This window comes from Mirounga leonina, unplaced genomic scaffold, assembly GCF_011800145.1.
Source record: "Mirounga leonina isolate KUSES-001 unplaced genomic scaffold, KU_Mleo_1.0 Mir_154, whole genome shotgun sequence".
In the NCBI taxonomy this organism is placed as follows: Eukaryota; Metazoa; Chordata; class Mammalia; order Carnivora; family Phocidae; genus Mirounga; species Mirounga leonina.
In genome coordinates this window covers 15,065,545-15,086,233 of record NW_023270389.1, presented here as the reverse complement: position 1 = coordinate 15,086,233, position 20,689 = coordinate 15,065,545, and the positions used below count along the sequence as shown (strand labels likewise).

At 36.9% G+C, this 20,689-nt stretch overlaps 1 protein-coding gene across 1 annotated transcript in view; it reads right to left on the bottom strand.

Moving 5' to 3' along the window:
* USH2A (usherin) overlaps positions 1-20,689 on the bottom strand; it is a 702,118-nt gene that overhangs the window by 607,766 nt on the left and 73,663 nt on the right. The window contains exons 4-8 of the mRNA XM_035010130.1: positions 18,896-18,959; positions 16,276-16,570; positions 15,143-15,327; positions 14,429-14,650; positions 13,201-13,294 (exon numbers count right to left, since the gene is read on the bottom strand). Coding sequence (XP_034866021.1) covers positions 13,201-13,294; positions 14,429-14,650; positions 15,143-15,327; positions 16,276-16,570; positions 18,896-18,959 — 860 coding nt within the window. The remainder of the gene's footprint in view (positions 1-13,200; positions 13,295-14,428; positions 14,651-15,142; positions 15,328-16,275; positions 16,571-18,895; positions 18,960-20,689) is intronic.

The window sequence follows — 20,689 nt, the reverse complement described above, 5'->3', positions numbered from 1 at the left end:
TTGTACCTCCCACATGTGCAGAAGACATGAACAGACACTTCTCCAAAGAAGACATACAAATGGCCAACAGACACATAAAAAAATGCCCCACATCACTAGCCATCAGGGAAATACAAATCAAAACCACAATGAGATATCAGCTTACACCAGTCAGAACAGCAAAACTTAACAAGACAGGGAACAACAAATGTTGGTGATGATGTGGAGAAAGGGGAACCCTCCTACACTGTTGGTTGGAATGCAGACTGGTATAGCCACTTTGGAAAACAGTAATACAAAGGTTCCTCAAGATATTAAAACTAGAGCTATCCTACAACCCAACAATTGCACTACCGGGTTTTTACCCCAAAGATACAGATGTAGTGAAAAGAAGGGGCACATGCACCCCAATGTTCATAGCAGCAATGTCCACAATAGCCAAACTGTGGAAGGAGCTGAGATGTCCTTCAACAGATGAATGGATATAAAAGATGTGGTTCATATATATAATGGGATATTACTCAGCCATCAGAAAGGATGAATTCCTACCATTTGCACCGACATGGATGGAACTGGAGGGGATTATGCTAAGTGCAATAAGTCAAGCAGAGAAAGACAATTGTCATATGGTTTCACTCATATGTGGAATATAAGGAATAGTGCAGAGGACCATAGGGGAAGAGAGGGAAAACTGAATGGGAAGAAATCAGAGAGGGAGACAAATCATGAGAGACTCTGGACTCTGGAAAACAAACTAAGGGTTGCAGAAGGGAGGGGGTGGAAGGAAGGGGTAACCAGGTGATGGGTATTAAGGAGGGCACATGACATGATGAGCACTGGGTGCTATACACAACTAATGAATCACTGAACACTACATCAAAAACTAATAATATACTATATGTTGGCTAATTGAACTTAATAAAAAAAAAGAAAGAATGTGTGGATATCTACAAAATAACTTTCTATGATTTTGATTAGGATTACATTGAAGCTATAGATAAATGTAGGAAGAAAGATATCTTGACAATATGGAGTCCTCCTATAAACATTGAATAACTAGTGCAAGGATTAATAACAATAATATCACCATGTGCCAGAGAGGAAATGAAATTCTAGGCCTTGACTCACTAAATGTACATCTAAAATAGATTCTATAATATGAACTGTCTGAATGCTAGTTACATAAAAAAATTAATTCATTAGTATTTATAAGATTAGAGTATAAAGTGAAATATATTTAGAGTAAGATCTTTCTGTGAGCAAACAAAAAACATTACTGGGAAAGCTTGATGTGTAATAAAAATATGACTCAAGTTAGTCATGATGACTCATACTTTTGGACTGTAGTGCTCTAAAGGAACACACTTTCTAAAATAATAGGAAATATTAATTTACATAATAAGCATTGTAGAGTGTGATGTTGGCACCATTCAAATTATTGAATGGTAGAAGGGCCTATTATATAAAATGTTTTAAGCTGGCTCTGTTATTTATAATACTAACAAAAATGCATACTGATAGCTTGATTGTAGTTAATTCATAAAAGCCATGATTAATGCTATAAAAGGGTCACAAATCAGAGCCAAAGAATAAGAGAAGTATTCATGGTTACTAATAAATTGCTCTGTGAACACTTGGCCACCCTTTCAGGTAATGATGTCACAAAATGATGAAAGAATAGCTAAGTAGCCAAAAAAGTGCCAGTGTTTGGCAGAGGCACTGGTGATTGCATCACTCTTAGCCAAGAGCCCCTGAAAGATGAACATAACTAAAGGATTGTGGAAATTAAAGGAAAATGAAAATGAAAAATCATAAAGATGCAGATTTCAACTGATAACACATTCCTTAAAGCTAGGTTCTATCAACACTTGAATTCTTAGAATAGGTAAAGAGAAGAGGAGGAGTAATGGGTATACTGTAACTATGCAACCATGTTAGTTGACATATAATATACACACCTAAGCCTCCAATTCCTAGGTTGTATTCTGTATCTAAGACTTGAAGCATACCTTTTGATAGTTATAATGGAATTCTTGAGCAGGTGAACCAGAGATACATTATTACAATAAAGCTAATAGCACAAGTAGTTAGGAAATGATTAAAAAAAAAAAAAAAGGCGAGGGGACTAGCAATGGGGAGGGGAGGAGTTTTAGAAACCTATGTACCAAAAGAATGTATGTTGTATAACTCCATGACATAAAATTTTAGAACAGGCAAAACAAATCTATAGTGACAGAAGGCAGATTGGTGATTTCTTGGGATTGAAGTTTGGGGAGGAGGCATTAACTGCAGAGGAGTACAAGAGAATATTTGGAGACAAAAATATTCCAATCCTGAATATAGAGATGATCACACAAGAGTATATATTTGCTAATACTCATCAAACTATACATTTTTAAATGGGTACGTTTTATTGTATGCAAATCATTTCAGGAAAGTTGCTTAAAAAGAAAAATCACTAGTTTTGCAAGACATTATCATGGTTCAAATTGAGAAAAGGGTACAAGAAATCTGTATTATTTCATACAACTATACATGAATTTACAATTATCTCAAAATAAAAAATTCACTTAAATTTTAAAATACATGTATACAAGTAACAGTGATTATCTGTTATCCAAAAATTAATTATTTGAAGAATATATGTGTTTCTTATCAAATGATTCACAAAGAGTTAAATGCCATGTAATCCTGAATTCTGCTTTGAAACATTCAATTCTGAGGGGGGAAAGATGGCGGAGGAGTAGGGGACCCTATTTCAACTGGTCCCCGGAATTGAGCTGGATTTCTACCAGACCACTCTGAGCACCCACAAAACCAGCCTGAGATGTAAGAAGATCTGGATCTCTACAAACAGAATATCGCAGGCAGTTGGTTTTGAGGTAGGAAGCAGAGAGCCGTGATCCTGCGGGCAGATATCGGAGGATAAATGGCAGCGGGAGGTGCCTGGCCATGGGGATCCTACACAGCCGGTGAGTGACAGCCTCGCGCAATGCGGACGGGGCACAGACTCGCAGACCGGTAGCGTCGGGAAAGGACTTTAGGGCAGCCCCCGGGGTGGAAAACCGGACCAGCGGGGTCCCACGCCCGCCATCCACAGGCCCCCGGACAGAAGCCAGAGCAACAGTCGCGCACACGCGAACTGCAGCCTCCGAGAGGGAAACCTGGTGCGCCAGGGTCCTGCCAGTTAACTGCAACCTCCGGGGTGGAAACCCCTAGTGGCAGAGTCACGCACGGGCAAACTGCAGTCCCCGGGTCGGGACCCTAAGCGGCGGAGTCGCGCACATGCGCGCAAACTGGGAGTGGCTGGCAGTTTTAGAAGCACAAAGGACAGAGACGTGCCCCGACCTGGAGGCAGGACTGGGAGCACTGCGAAGAGGTGCACAACCCAGGACGCTGCAGTTTATAGCAGCACGGACAGAAACGGAGACGGTGTGGCCTGGAGAACTCACTGAAGAACAGACTGAGGTCTCTCTGCTCTGAGGCAGAGGGTTGGAAACGGTCTCTTCTGCTATGACTCGCGGAAGAGATGCGGAAAGCCACCAGGGAAAGGCGCCAGAGAACAAAAGCCCCAAAGACTGCTTCCCACTGAGCCCATCCCCCGCCACAGGGGCACAGGGCAACTCTGCCCAAACAGGGTTGCCTAAGTAACAGCACGGCAGGCCCCTCCCGCAGAAGACAGGCTGGGAAAACAAGAGGCCAGCAACCCTAAGGTCCCAAGAAAACAGGTGCATCTTGCTTGGGTTCTGGTCAATAATTTGGACTCTATACATTCCCTCAAACACCCATCAACAGAATGACTAGGAGGAGGAGCCCCCAAAACAGAAAAGACTCAGAGATTATGACTTATGCTGCAGATTTACAAATGGATGCAGATATAACCAAGATGTCGGAGATGGAATTCAGGCTAGCAATTGTGAAGACAATGGCTAGAATGGAGAAATCAATTAATGGCAACATAGTCTCTAAGGGCAGAAATAAAAGGGGAATTGGCAGAACTTAAAAATGCTATCAATGAGATCCAATCCAATCTAGATAATCTAACAGCTAGAGTAACTGAGACAGAAGAGAGAATAAGCGATCTGGAAGACAGTATAATAGATAAAAAGGGAAAAGAGGAGGCCAGGGAAAAACAACTCAGAATCCATGAAAATAGAATCAGAGAAATAAGTGACACCATGAGGCGTTCCAATGTCAGAATCATTGGAATCCCGGAGGGTGTGGAGAGAGAGAGAGAGGGCTAGAAGATGTATTGACAAATCGTAGCTGAGAACTTCCCTAATCTGGGGGATGAAACAAACATTCAAGTCCTAGAGGCAGAGAGGACCCCTCCTAAGATCAAGGAAAACAGGCCAACACCCTGGCATGTAATAGTAAAACTTGCAAATCTTAGAACCAAGGAAACCATCTTAAGGGCAGTTAGGGGGAAGAGATTCCTTACGTACAGAGGGAAGAACATCAGAATAACGTCAGACCTATCCACAGAGACCTGGCAAGCCAGAAAGATCTGGCAAGACATATTCAGGGTACTAAATGAGAAGAACATGCAGCCAAGAATATTTTATCCGGCAAGGCTTTCATTTAGAATGGATGGAGAGATGCAGATCTTCCATGACCGGCAGAAGTTGAAAGAATATGTGACCGCTAAGCCGGCCCTGCAAGAAATATTAAGGGGGGTTCTATAAAAGGAGAAAGACTCCAAGAGTGATCTACAACAGAAATGTATAGGGACAATCTATAAAAACAACATCTTCACAGGCAACATGATGACAATTAATTCATGTCTTTCAATAATCACTCTCAACATGAATGGCCTCAACGCTCCCATAAAACGGCACAGGGTTGCAGATTGGATAAAAAGACAGGACCCATCCATATGTTGTCTACAAGAGACTCATTTTGAACCTAAAGATACATCCAGACTGAAAGTGAAGGGATGGAGATCTATCTTCCATGCCAGCGGACCTCAAAAGAAAGCTGGGGTAGCAATTCTTATATCAGACAAATTAGATTTTAAACTAAAGTCTGTAATAAGAGACAAAGAAGGACACTATATCATTCTTAAAGGGTCTATCCAACAAGAAGATCTAACAACTGTAAATATCTATGCCCCCAACATGGGAGCAGCCATCTACATAAGCCAACTGTTAACCAAAATAAAGAGTCATATTGATAACAATACGTTAATTGTAGGAGACCTCAATACTCCACTCTCAGCAATGGACAATCATCTAAGCAGAAAATCAACAAGGAAACAAGAGCTTTGAATGATACATTGGACCAGATGGACCTCATAGATATTTACAGAACATTCCACCCTAAAACAACAGAATACTCATTCTTCTCGAGCATGCATGGAACTTTCTCCAGAATAGACCATATACTGGGTCACAGATCAGGTCTCAACTGATACCAAAAGATTGAGATTATTCCCTGCATATTCTCAGACCACAATGCTCTAAAACTGGAACTCAATCACAAGAAAAAATTTGGCAGAAATTCAAACACTTGGAAGCTAAAGACTACTCTGCTCAAGAATGTTTGGATCAACCAAGAAATCAAAGAAGAACTTAAACAATTCATGGAAATCAATGAGAACGAAAACACATCGGTCCAAAACCTATGGGATACTGCAAAGGCGGTCCGAAGGGGGAAATACATAGTCATCCAAGCCTCACTCAAAAAAATAGAAAAATCCCGAATTCGGGCGCCTGGGTGGCTCAGTTGGTTAAGCGACTGCCTTCGGCTCAGGTCATGATCCTGGAGTCCCTGGATCGAGTCCCGCATCGGGCTCCCTGCTTGGCAGGGAGTCTGCTTCTCCCTCTGACCCTCCTCCCTCTCATGCTCTCTGTCTCTCATTCTCTCTGTCTCAAATAAATAAATAAAAAATCTTAAAAAAAAAAATATCCCGAATTCACCAACTAACTCTACACCTTAAAGAACTACAGAAAAAGCAACAAATGACGCCTAAGCCATGCATTAGAAGAGAAATAATTAAAATTAGAGCAGAAATCAATGAATTAGAAACCAGAAACACAGTAGATCAGGTCAATGAAACTAGAATTTGGTTCTTTGAAAGAATTAATAAGATTGATAAACCACTGGCCAGACTTATCCAAAAGAAGAGAGAAAGGACCCAAATTAATAAAATTATGAATGAAAGGGGAGAGATCACGACCAACACCAAGGAAATAGAAACAATTATTAGAAATTATTATCAACAACTATATGCCAATAAACTGAGCAATCTGGATAAAATGGAGGCCTTCCTGGAAACCTATAAGCTGCCAAGACTGAAACAGGAAGAAATTGACAACCTGAATAGGCCAATAACTACTAACAAGATTGAAGCAGTGATCAAAAACCTCCCAAAAAACAAAAGTCCAGGGCCTGATGGATTCCCTGGGGAATTCTACCAAACATTCAAAGAAGAAATAATACCTATTCTACTGAAGCTGTTTCAAAAAATAGAAACAGAAGGAAAACTTCCAAACTCATTCTATGAGGCCAGAATTACCTTAATCCCCAAACCAGGCAAAGACCCCATCAAAAAGGAGAATTTCAGACCAATATCCCTGATGAATATGGATTCCAAAATCCTCAACAAAATCCTAGCTAATAGGATCCAACAATACATTAAAAGGATTATCCACCACGACCAAGTGGGATTTATACCCGGGATGCAAGGGTGGTTCAACATTTGCAAATCAATCAATGTGATAGAACACGTTAATAAGAGGAGGGAGAAGAACCATATGGTCCTCTCAATTGATGCAGAAAAAGCATTTGACAAAATACAACATCCTTTCCTGATTAAAACTCTCCAGAGTATAGGGATAGAGGGAACATTCCTCAAGCTCATAAAATCCATCTATGAAAAACCCACAACGAATATCATCCTTAATGGGGAAAAGCTGAGAGCCTTAAGATCAGGAACACGTCAAGGGTGCCCACTCTCACCACTGTTGTTCAACATAGTACTAGAAGTCCTAGCAACAGCAATCAGACAACAAAAAGAAATAAAAGGTATTCAAATTGGCAAAGAAGAAGTCAAACTCTCTCTTTTCGCAGACGACATGATACTTTATGTGGAAAACCCAAAAGACTCCACCCCCAAATTACTAGAACTCATCCAGCAATTCAGTAATGTGGCAGGATACAAAATCAATGCACAGAAATCAGTTGCTTTCTTATACACTAACAACACAGCTGTTGAAAGAGAAATTAAAGAAACGATTCCATTTACAATAGCACCAACAATCATAAGATACCTCGGAATAAACCTAACCAAAGAGGTAAAGGATCTATACTCCAGGAACTACAAAACACTCATGAAAGAAATTGAAGAAGACACAAAAAGATGGAAAAATATTCCATGCTCATGGAACGGAAGAATAAACATTGTTAAAATGTCTATGCTACCCAGAGCAATCTATACCTTCAATGCCATCCCGATCAAAATTCCAATGACATTTTTCAAAGTGCTGGAACAAACAATCCTAAAATTTGTATGGAATCAGAAAAGACCCCGAATCGCCAAGGAGATGTTGAAAAAGAAAAACAAAGCTGGGGGCATCACGTTGCCCGATTTCAAGCTATACTACAAAGCAGTGATCACCAAGACAGCATGGTACTGGCACAAAAACAGACATACAGACCGATGGAACAGAATAGAGAACCCAGATGTGGACCCTCAACTCTATGGTCAAATAATCTTTGACAAAGCAGGAAAAAACATGCAATGGAAAAAAGACAGTCTCTTCAATAAATGGTGCTGGGAAAATTGGGCAGCCACATGCAGAAGAATGAAACTTGACCATTCTCTAACACCATTCACAAAGATAAACTCAAAGTGGATGAAAGACCTCAATGTGAGACAGGAGTCCATCAAAATCCTAGAGGAGAACATAGGCAGTAACCTCTTTGACATCGGCCACAGCAACTTCTTTCAAGATACATCTCCAAAAGCTAGTGAAACAAAAGCAAAAATGAACTTTTGGGACTTCATCAAGATAAAAAGCTTCTGCACAGCAAAGGAAACAGTCAACAAAACAAAGAGGCAACCCACAGAATGGGAGAAGATATTTGCAAATGACACTACAGATAAAGGGCTGGTATCCAAAACCTATAAAGAACTTCTCAAACTCAACACCCAAAAAACAAATAATCAAGTCAAAAAGTGGGCAGAAGAGATGAACAGACACTTCTCTGAAGAAGACGTACAAATGGCTAACAGACACATGAAAAAATGTTCATCATCATTAGCCATCAGGGAAATCCAAATCAAAACCACACTGAGATACCACCTTACACCAGTTAGAATGGCAAAAATGGACAGGGAAAGAAACAACAAATGTTGGAGAGGTTGTGGAGAAAGGGGAACCCTCTTACACTGTTGGTGGGAATGCAAGTTGGTACAGCCACTTTGGAAAACAGTGTGGAGGTGCCTCAAAAAGTTAAAAATAGAGCTACCCTATGACCCAGCAATTGCACTACTGGGTATTTACCCCAAACAAACAGATGTAGTGAAAAGAAGGGCCACATGCACCCCAATGTTCATAGCAGCAATGTCCGCAATAGCCAAACTGTGGAAAGAGCTGAGATGCCCTTCAACAGATGAATGGATAAAGAAGATGTGGTCCATATATACAATGGAATATTACTCAGCCATCAGAAAAGATGAATACCCAACTTTTACATCAACATGGATGGGACTGGAGGAGATTATGCTAAGTGAAATAAGTCAAGCAGAGAAAGTCAATTATCATATGGTTTCACTTATTTGTGGAACATAAGGAATAACATGGAGGATATTAGGAGAAGGAAGGAACCATAACATCATGGTTCATCTCTCCCTCCAATTGGGCGGGGGGAATTGGAGGGAGAGATGAACCATGAGAGACTATGGACCTGAGAAAGAAACAGGGCTTTAGAGGGGAGGGGGGAGGGGGGATTGGTTAGCCCGGTGATGGGTATTAAGGGGGGCATGTACTGCATGGAGCACTGGGTGCTATACGAAAACAATGGATCGTGGATCACTATATCAAAAACTAATGATGTATTGTATGGTGACTAACATAACATAATAAAATTTAAAAAAGAAAGAAAGAAACATTCAATTCTGCTTGAAAGTTACTGAATAGCATATAGTCTTTTGGGATTTGTTTTGCTCTCGATGAATCCTAAAGTGGAACCAGTAAATTATTCATGGTTTCAGTCATTTCTAGAGAAGAAGTGTCACAAATACTCTAAAATTATTCTCTATTAATGAAATATGCAATTATCATTTATGGTATGCACCATACATTAATATGGTGTGTACATACTTACAACTGCCAATACAATACCAAAATATGTCAGAGTTCCTATGCAGTAGCACTGAGGAGAATCACTGAGCCTCTCCAAGGTAGGTGTTTTAGGTATCACAAAATACAATGAAATATTTAAGAAAAAAGTAAGTGTGGCTTGAAGTGTAACTCAGGATCAGTGGGGTCTTCAGTAAGTTTTTCTTAAAGGTTTTTGTTTTGTTTGTTTTTAATTTTATGACTGGATAAAAGAAATAGGATATACCAATGGAGTTATGAATTAGTCAGTCTTGCTATTCCCAGAATAATTAATCATGTATTCTAGCTCTTAGTGTAAGTCTTAATCTATTAAGAGGGCCAGGTATTAACATAAGTGAGGTCACCCAGATATAAGACTACAGATAGTAGTGAATATGGTAGCAAACCAAAGAGTGATACTGCTCCAAAGAGGGTAATTGTTACCTTGCGTTAGGCTGCCATGGGGAAACATAGGCATAATGTTGGATTGTTTTCTGATTAATAGAAGCCAGAGATGCAGGAGGAGGAGGGAGGAATAGGAGGAGGAGGCGAAGGGAAATTTTTTTTTTTGGAAACTGAATAACAAACTATTTAAACACTGTTCCCACCTGTGGACCACCAGTTTGTGACATCAACTTTATAAACTAAAGAATGCTTTATGTAGAAAATTCCCTGGAATGGCTATATATCAGAACTTGCTTCTGAATTTACCATTCTACTCCTTTCTCCCAACTTCATTCATTTTCACTTCCGCTAAGAACACTTTCTTATAGGACTGCCAATTGCCAAGAACTGGCATATTCTCAAGGCTTACGTTTTCATCTGTTTGCCAAGTGGCTGTAAAGCAATTCACAAAAGCCCTGTTTATTGAGTAATATTATTAATGGTTAGCATAATACTGTGAAATTGAAGACATTCTTTTTGGATTATGTCCAGATCTTTAAAAAGAACATTGGTTCCAATAGAAAATGGGTGGCTTATATTCAAACTTATTATTTTAAAAAGTAGAACAATGTGAAAAGAATTTGAATAAGTATATTTTCAAATTATTATAAGATATATTTTTCAGATATGTAAGTCCCACATGTATTAAAATACTTTGAATAATAACAGTAAGAGGATGTCAGACTTATGAATGCTTTATAAAATCATTTCTCATTTTCAACACATTATTGAAAATATCATAGGACTGAGAAATCATTCAACAGTCTATTGACTTCTTCCCTTCAACTACACTTGCCAAACTTTGCTAAGTGAATGATATTTGTTGCTTTTTTATTTATGGCTAAATTCATAAATTATCAAAATATGTCAAGGAAGAAAATAACAAAAAAGTCAACTTTTTACCTTTGTTTCTAAAAGACACTTAATGTCTAAATAAGAAGCATTAAAATGTATTCTCAACTTAAATTATAGTTAATTATTTTGCTAGTTCATAATCCAACAGTCACCACCTGAGACCAAGCCTGAAAATCCCAACTTGACTTCTGAAACCAATCATGAGCCTTGATTCATTTAATGGCTCTATTTTTAAGGGGAAGCATGAAATCATCCAAGAATCATAAAATATCAATCACTCAACTGTGAGCAATTAGAGAGAGAGAAAGAGGAAAAAATGGGATGGGATATCAAAAGGAAAAGGGAGATGGGTGTAGGGTTTGAGGGGATGAGAACTAACTAGTCAAAACAAAGCAAGAGAAGCTCAGGAAACAATATATCATATGAAAGCATCACCCAGTCCTTAATTTGCATATACCGTATAGATTCAGATCAAGGTGCCTTACTAAATTCAGCCCAGAGTGTTTTTTAACTGAGCTCTTGGTGAGTTTGGGGAGGAGAGGTGAGGTTAATAAAAGATATTACTGATTGCAAGGAAAAGGGAAGTCTATTTTAAAGAATCAAAAGGAGAAGACACTAGGAAAAATAAAATAAAATGTCACTTTAACTTTAAAATCAAGAACAAATCAAACTGGCAAAAACCTAAACACACAATTATGGCTGAATAAAGAGTGAATCAATCAAGTTCATCCAATTAATTTCCTTTCTGGGACAATATGATAAGCCACACAATCAAACATACTAAAATCAATGCTTTTTAAAAAGATTTTTTTTCTCATACTTTAATCAGACCAAATTCAAAGCCTCTCGATGTTAGAAATCAAAAAAAATGTAAAAGATTCCTTCCTTCAAAGCAATTATCAACCAGTGATGAAGACTAAACGTATAAATTAAAAGATCAGCAATATAAAGCAATGATCTGGAGAATAAGTTCAAAGGAACATCTGAATTAGAACATAAAAGTTTTGGCTTGAGCACATAGAAAGAAAGAAAGCTGTAACCAAATCAAAGATTGAGTTGAAACTGAGGGCCAGGACTACATCCTAAATGTGCTAGAGGAAGTCTGCATTGTAGATAATATTCTTGCTACTGAACTATATGCACTAATGTTGTCACTGGAAACAAATTAGATCAGATTAAGAATCTCAGAAGACAGAAATGGAGTTCCTAAAATCTTGACAGATGGTTTTTTATAAACAAGATGTTCCATGATATCTTTAAAAAAAAGCGACAGAGAAAAGTGAAGTGACTAATTAAACACACATACAGGGCAAGGCTTAGGAGACAAGTCAAGTAGGAATCTATGAGACTGTGCTACATTGTGAGGTTAATAAAAGAAATCACTGATTGCAAGGAAAGAGAAATATGCGTCTCAAAGAATCAAAAGAAGAAAACACCAGAAAAAATATAATAAATATCACTTTAAATTTAAAATCAAGAAACAATCAAGTTGGGAAAAAATTAAACACACAATTATGGCTGAATAAGAATGAATCAATCAAGTTCATCCAATTAATTAGTCCTTACACTGTAAAGAATTTTAAATATGTATATGACAAAATATGTCAATAATTTTTTTCATGGCTCTGATATGTTTCTTTGTTTCTATTTGTATTTGTTTTGCTTATAAAGTCCCTAGGTTTAGATTTAGAAATTTTATTTTAATCCTTACTTTAATAGATTTACAATTATTTTTACATTTAAGTCTTTAAGTCACCTTCTTACTTCTATACGTGCCATGAAGTAGGGCTTTAACTTTTTTTTTTCCAAATTGACATCAATTGCCTTAAATATCACTTACCAAAGACTCCATACTATTTATTTTTTATTACTGGTATGATTGTTACTGCTGCTGTACTTGCTTTCATATCAGCTGTTACTGATGTTGATGCTGGATATTTCTATCAATGAATACCTCTCAATTTCTTTTCCATTTACCCCTTTTTCTTAAAGATGTGGCTAAATCTCTACTTCAGCTATGAAACTTCCCCTGACCACCATAGACAAACAAAAGTAACATAATCTCTGAGTCATTTTACTATAGATTTTCAAATTAATTAAAATTATTGATATCAGCAATGAATTCAACTTAATTGCCACAAATTCATATAGATCTCTCTGCATCAAAAGAGCAAAGACTCTTATGTTGCATAGACACCTTTGTATAAATACTCTTTAGATGCTGGATTCAGACCCTTATTTTTAGTGTCATTCTATCCAGACACCTTAAAAATTGTTTAATAAAACATGAAAATGCTGATGAAACAAAGACAAAAAAGTAAAATAAAACCCCAAGTTTCAATCTTAGGTGTTATTTTTCTGATAGACTTTATTTTTAAAAATGACATTTTCATCTTTTTGATGGCTTTTCTTTTTTCTACCAAAAATTTCCTGAAATAATTGACATTTCAGGCTCATATCTATTTATTTTTATTCATACCCAGAAGGTAGACCAAAATTAAGTTTAAAAAATTTATATTCACCATTTCACCACCTCCCTCTCTCCTCCCCCACTTTTTTTTTTTTTTTAAGATTTTCATGCATCTAACAGAGAACTCACATGAAGTCCTTGGGTGAAGCTTTCCAGAGAGCAGAGGCATCGATAGGGCTGGCTTGTTGTGTCACATTTATCAGCATGACCATAGCACTGACATCTGTGAACAGGAACATCAGACAACTCCTAAGTCAACTCAACTATGAATATATTTAAGGGCCTGTGAATATATCCACTGGGTGGATCCAAAAAGGAAGTCAAGTATGCTAATCAACACAAAATTCAGTTTCTCGTTTATCATATAGATGTTCATGAAAGTTTTTAATTAATCCTAAAGTATTGGATAAAGTGTCATCAATATCCAAATCACATTGTTCTGAGAAGGTAATTTTCAAGCCTCCCTGGGAAAGGAGTCGAGGGTTGTTTCCACTTATATCAACTATGTGGCAAACTTGCCAGGAAAGGCATTTACTGAAACTGTTAGAGACACAATTAAAACTCTAAAGTTTAAAATAAACTGCAGAATGAAATTAACATATTTCAATTATTTGGGGTTTTTTTCCCCAAAATTAGATGGTAAATATTTAATATATTATTATTTACATTATGCTATTACTAAACAAACAATACTTATTTGGTATTCTGGTCTGTTTTTAAAGATGTACTTTATTTACAGAGCATATCACTCTTCTAGCACAACTTGATTCTAAATATAATCTATATGTACCATTTCCATAACAGAGAATATCCCCAGCTAACCATGTTTTGATATTGTGTGAGCAGTGTTCTCAATTATAGTCAGATGTTTATAAATTATTTAGGGAATATTAGATTTTTCTTCCTAGGAAGACAAATATCCCCCATAAAATTGTGAATTGTGAACTCGGGGAGACCAAGCCCCATACTTACAAACTAACTGGTAGTATAGTTGTAACTTGAAATCTAGCTCCTGCTCTCTGATTTCAAGAATACTTGAAAATTATATTCCAGAAAAAACCTAGCAAAACATTTGGTAAATTATTTCCAAGCCCGATTCAGGGTATCATACCTTCTAAACCCAATTTTAACATTTGAAAATTGATTCTATAACAATGTGGTCTTACATACAGAAAAGAATTACATACAGATCTTTCCAAAAAATTTTAGAGTAAGAAACCATTTCAAAATGTGAAACTTGGAATCTGGCTTGCTCTAAATCTTAATGTATTTTTAAATAAGTATGGCAAAAATCTCGTTGAAAACAAAACTCATAGTGAAAAGGACACTGCAATCAAAGCTTGGTAATGAACGTTACCTCCCAGTGATGGTGATTTCGTCGACTGCATAGTATCTGTGCCTGAGGCTGACAGGAGTCTCCGTTGTATAGTACTGTCCCTGAAAATGAAGTCTTATTTGTGTGGCTTTTACAAATTCTTGAAGAGATGAGGTGTTATAAAAGTCATTGTAGCCAGGCCGATGATTTGGTCCAGGTGTTAGGATGCTAAATGTGACGTTACCATGGGAATATGGAGGAAAACTGTTGATGAAAGAAATCTGAAGTCATGAAAAGCTATTCATATTTTTAACAAAGCAGAATCACAACTTTGAGACATTACTACCCAATATTAGTAACAGCTTAAATTCTCCATTCTGGGAAAACAAACATATCCCAGATATTTCATGTGCAAACAATATAATTGCATCATAGAAAAGTTTAGTAAAACATTTCCTTGAGGGCATACTAAAATTATATTTATATAGATAACTTGCTAAAACAATCTGAAAATCAGATTATAAAGCCCAAATGAGACTATAAACAAGAGATACTCTCAAATCTTTTATGAGAACTTTAAATGCAATTTTAAACTCAAGTTGTGGGGGAGTCTTAGAAGAATCTGCCTCAAGAAGGTTGGTGGTGGAGGGAAGTCTCTTCCAGCCTAATGAGTTAGTCTACATGTTGCTTATTATTAACCCATTAGTCTATTAAAATGAACTCCTTCAAATATAATTATTTGTTAAATATTCATACGTGGAAAGCTGAAGACAGTTGACAGAATCAGGATTTTCCAATTTTCCATTATTTTCCATTCCAAAAGCTCTGCAATTTCTAGCAAAAAATTGCCAGTCCTCCCAATCTAGGCTGTCCTCCTTCTTCCTTTGAATCCTTATTGCTGTTGGTTGTGGACTAAGGAATTGAATGATAATATAAAACACCTGAAAATGGATAAGTTAATCATTGTCTTTAAAGTTTGACCCATCAGTATAAATCAAACCAGGGACTTGTTAGTTTCAAATATAATAGCTTACTTCCTCATAATGATAATTATCAAATATTTATCAGACATCCAGAGACTTCATAGCCCTATAGTAAAAGTAACACATTCTACAATTGCATATCCATCCCTTCTCAAGGATTTTATAAATTAAGTGCAAATTAATATTAAGTTTGATATAAAGACATGGAAAAAGAACCTTACTTCCATGACATAATTGTTATATATGTTCTTCTTAAGTAGTTAGTTAGAATAAGCACCTCAGTTTTTATTAATTTGTACTACTTAATAATAAAAAGAATTTTTGATATCTCATGATTTCATACAAGTATCTAAAAAAATAGGCCCTTCATATTTTCTTTTAGATATTTTTATTTCATACATTATTATACACTACTTTAGTGAAGTAATGTTCAGTCGCCTAATTCACCTTGTAGTAGATTGAATTTCATCCCCAAATATGTACATTCAACTACTAACTCCTGGTACCTGTGAATGTGACCTTTGGAAATAGGGTATTTGCAGATGTAATTGAGTTAAGGATCTGAATATGAAATCATCCTGGATGAAGGCTGGGCCTTACAACAGAATGAGGAAAAAGAACTGACACAGAGAAACAAGGAAGAAGGTCCCTGCAAATAGAAGCAGAGATGGGAGTTATGTAGCCATAAACCAAGGAACACCAGGAGCCACCAGAACCTGGAATAAGCAAGGAAGGATTCTGCACTAGAGCCTCTGGAGGGAGAATAGCCTTGCCAATACTTTCATTTTGTACTTCTGATCTTCAGAACTGTGAGCGAATAAATTTCTGTTGTTTTAAGCCATTAAATTAGTGGTGATTGGTTGTGGCAGTTACAGGAAATTAATATACCCCATTATTTCAAATTACCTGATACTGTCCATTTTCCAAATCTATTGAAATAGTCACTCCTTGATGAAGCTGGGTAATATTGGTAAACACTTGTGAAACCCAGGAAGTACCAATATCATTATCATTGACAAAAGAAAGAGGATGGGCTTCAGGATTCAGCCGTAACACCCTATCAGTGGTGGTATCTTCTGCGTCATTAGGAATGCAGTACCGCTGTCCCAAAGGATGGACCCTAGGGTGGCTGCCAGGGCAGCGGCAATGTGACTGGATATGCAATCTGAACAGATCTCCAGAAAAAACTTCCAGAATCTCCCTGTTGGTGTAAGAAACAGACTATAAGGACAAAGAGCTCAGCAGTAATAGAACTTCCAAGGGTTGTTACAAATGAATATCACTATTTTAATGCTTTGATGACTTTCCATTTAATTTTAATTATCTTCTAAACAGGACATAAAATCAAACTCATTCCTGGCCAAACAAACATACTCATAAAATTGATACTAGAAACAGTAAGTTCTTAAGCATTTATTTTTACATTGAGAAGCATGGGCAAGCCTTGGTCTGATTATTGAGACATTTGTTTAACTATCATAATGTTTTATTGTACCTATTTGTGATGAAAAAGACAGGTAACATTCATTTAGGCTGTTAAATTGACTTACCCCAAAAGTGAACAATAACATACTGAAAATACTAAGCGTTATAGATAGTGTCTCCAATTCATCCATGGGAAAGAAATAAAAAACAAGTACCATTTTATCTGCTGTTTTTTTAAGTAAAGGGACTGAGGCCAAGACCATTTGTCAGTAGTTTCCTGGGAGTCATCAGTACAGACCTGGGCCCCCTACAGTGCTTCAGCGGCTTCAGATCACCTGGCAGCTGCCAAGAGCCAAAGAATAATGCCAATTCCAGGCAGACATATTTAATTTTTCCATTAAGGGCAATATTCCTGTTCTAGGTCAGAATTAGTCATTCTATTTATAGGCATTCTTTGCCATAATACTTTTCCAGACATCTCAGGTAGGCCAACACCAGTAACCCAGGTCTAACTAGAGAGACCAGGCTTCTTCTCTCGGATTCCAGTGGGGTGGATGGGTCCGGCGGTTTTTCCCATTCACTAAATCACATGAAATCATGCCTTCTTCTTTAAATCTTTTTGATATTTTCCAACTGATACTGATGAGGAAAATCTGTGTCCTAGGATGGCCGACCGAGCCAGCAAGATAGTCCCAGTCCTTGCCCCAGGGCTCTTCCAGGTTCTTCTCCCTGCCCTGCTTCCGGCGCGCACCAATCCAGGTCCTTCTCCCTGCCCCACTTCGTGCACGTGCTTAGTGCCAAGTATGTGGAAGTAGAAGTGTATAAATTGCCCCCTTTGTTTGTGCTCAGGGCTCAGACCTTTGGAGACCACTCTCCTCTGAGCCCGCCGGTGTTAAATAAACCTCCTATCCTCCAAGATCTCTAGGCACCGCTTGGTTCTTCCATCGGGCGATCCAGTCCAGGTTCCGTAACAAAACCAGGTTTTGAATGGGACCAAAAGTGATATCTTGGCCCCCAGGAAAAACCTCATCAACCCCCCCCAAATTATTGCAACAGAATTTTAGACAGAGGTGATTTAAAGGATAGTGAGACTGCTGGCAGGGAATCTCCCTAACAATAGGTTTAGTAAATTAGTAATTACTAAATTACTTACATTACTTGAATTAATTAGTAAATTTAGTAATTACTAATTAGTAAAGTAATTAGTAAAGAAAGTTTATAATTCTAATGGACATACCGCTGACCACAGCAGCGCCTCAGGAGCAAGGCTCCTCAAATTGACAAGAGCTACTCCTGTCATTTGGAAATTCACCACACTAATCTGCATCTTCCTTTAAGAAATATGAATAAACATCATTCTTTCTGATCCTTAATAGAAGTAAACCACATCAACAAATCCATACAACAATATACTATTACATAATCAAATCATTACTTGGGAAAGAAACTTCAGAGGACATCTAAGCAGAATTTCACTTGAACTTTTCTGAAGAGAATGAAAATCTATGTGTCTTTAAGAAACCCTAGGAAAGATTCCCCACCTACTCTCAAGATGAGGAAATACTTGATTAACACTAGTCCAAGTCTATATAACTTTTGTTCACTGGAAATAGAAAAATATATAACAAAAATACTCATTCTTCTTGTCTCCAAGTCTAATAGCTCAGTCTCTTGAGACTTTCCCATGTATCAAAATAATCATTTTCATTGTTCTAAATTCTCAGTACTTATAAATTCAACAAAGCAATTTTAAAAAGCAGATAGAGCAGTTTCTTACATATCAGAAACTACTTCATATAGAACATTTAAAACAATGTACCCCAAATTCTATAACACAACTTGTTCAAAAATCTAGTTTCCTTAGAGAAAATCCTGTGTAAAGAATTTCATCAATTTCATATTATAAGGAATTACCCAACAGAGTAGCACTAGTGAATAACAACAATAGACTAAGCCAAAGCAAACACTGTAAACATTAATTGGGTGATATTTGTCAAATGCTGTAAAGATGAAAATAATATAATCTTTTGTAACTCTTACTTAAGCGAATTCGGGAATTATTCTTACACCTCTTGAGATCTACAACACCACATTCACTTACCTGTTTGTAAGTGCCACTTGGTATAATCGAAAATCTTGCATTCTTCCAACAAACTGCTCTAATCCTGCAGAGGACATATAATATACATAATATAAAAAGTCGCAGTTTTCCAAGCAGAGGCTGACAAATATTCAAGTGAAATTCCTTTAAAGCTATAAAATTTTCAATCATATTTATATCAGAGCCCTTTCGAACTCCTACAGACCAACATATGTTTTGCCTGTTCCACATAACAATTAATAGTCATAGTTACCTCCACAGACATTGCAGAATTTAAGTCAAAGTGAGTATTTGCCCCGCCTATTTACTGGCCTAATTTGTGGGTCAAATAAAAAATTTGTTTAGTATTTCTTTTAATTGGGACATAGCTGACATACAATGTTACATTACTTTCAAGGGTACAACATCATAATTCGACAACTCTATATGTTATACAATGCTCACCGCAAGTGTAGCTTCCATCTGTCACCATAAAACGCATTACAATACCATTGATTCTATTCCCTATGCTGTACTTTTCATCCCTGTGACTTATTCATTCCATAACTCTCCAAATCAAATTTCTTTCTAGTTTATAAACCTATAAATCTATCATGTTATCAGCGCTAAATTTGTCATCTACTTTCAACTGCAATTTCCAGAGCATTTGCATTGCCAAGAGAAAGACTCCCCACCTGTTCTGTCATCCCCCATGTTCTGTCTCCAAGCTCCAGAGTATCACTTTGGGTCATCTCCAAACTTAGATTGATGCCTGGTCTAGAAAATCTCCAGTAAATGAGGATAAATTGAAAACCTCCTACTCATAAATTCTGAGTTATTCACATATATCAATGACATTCTACCTCAGTCTCAAATTCCATTATCTCCTGAGAATTCTTCAAAGACAAGCCAGATTCAAAGCCCACTTTTCACTGAATTAGGTGAACTTTCAAGGTGTAGGTAGATATCAACCTTAAACCACTTAATATTATTTTATTGATTCATTTAGCAAATATTTATTTAGGATTTAATAACAGATAAGCCCAAGAGAGTGGGAACAGAAAAACCTAAGGAAATTACTACCTCTAAGGGCTTTTTTCTTATGCTTATAATAATGAGAAAAACTTGATTAAAATGGCAAAATTCTAGCTAGAGTTTGGATCATGGAAACACAAAAGGGATGTGATTGTACCTTATTGTACCAATTCAATAATTAAGTGGTTTTTAATTAAATTTAGAGCAATGGCCAACTTATCAAATGACCATTTCCTCAAATGTGTTTTTTTTTTTTTAAGCTGTACTCCTTTTATTTTGTCTTGATGATAGAGTTTCAAAGAATATTTGACCTATCTTTGCTCCAGCTTCTTGGTGGTAACATGGAAGAAACTAGGGCAGAGTAAGGATATATCTGATGAATAAAAGATGCAGAGTAGAATTAGCACACTGAATAGTCTGAGATGTTGATCTCAGAAGCAAGAGGATGAATGAGCAAAGAGGGTGACACTTGGCATAAAGAGTATGTGTCTCTGTAAATGTGTGTGTGTGCATGTGTGTATATATATATATATATATATATATATATATATATATATATATTTAAAATGAAGGATATTTAAGGAAGTAACCAATAATATTTTATATATACTTTTTCATAAGTATAGATATTTTCAATCAATATACTTTAAGAAAAAATATATTTATGGGCTTTCCCTCTCCACCCCTCTATCTCAGGCTTTTGCGCACCCTACAACCTGAGGTCCACAGGAAAAAGGTGGACTATGCAGCCTCCTGCTCTGACTTTTCTGTAAGGAGAGT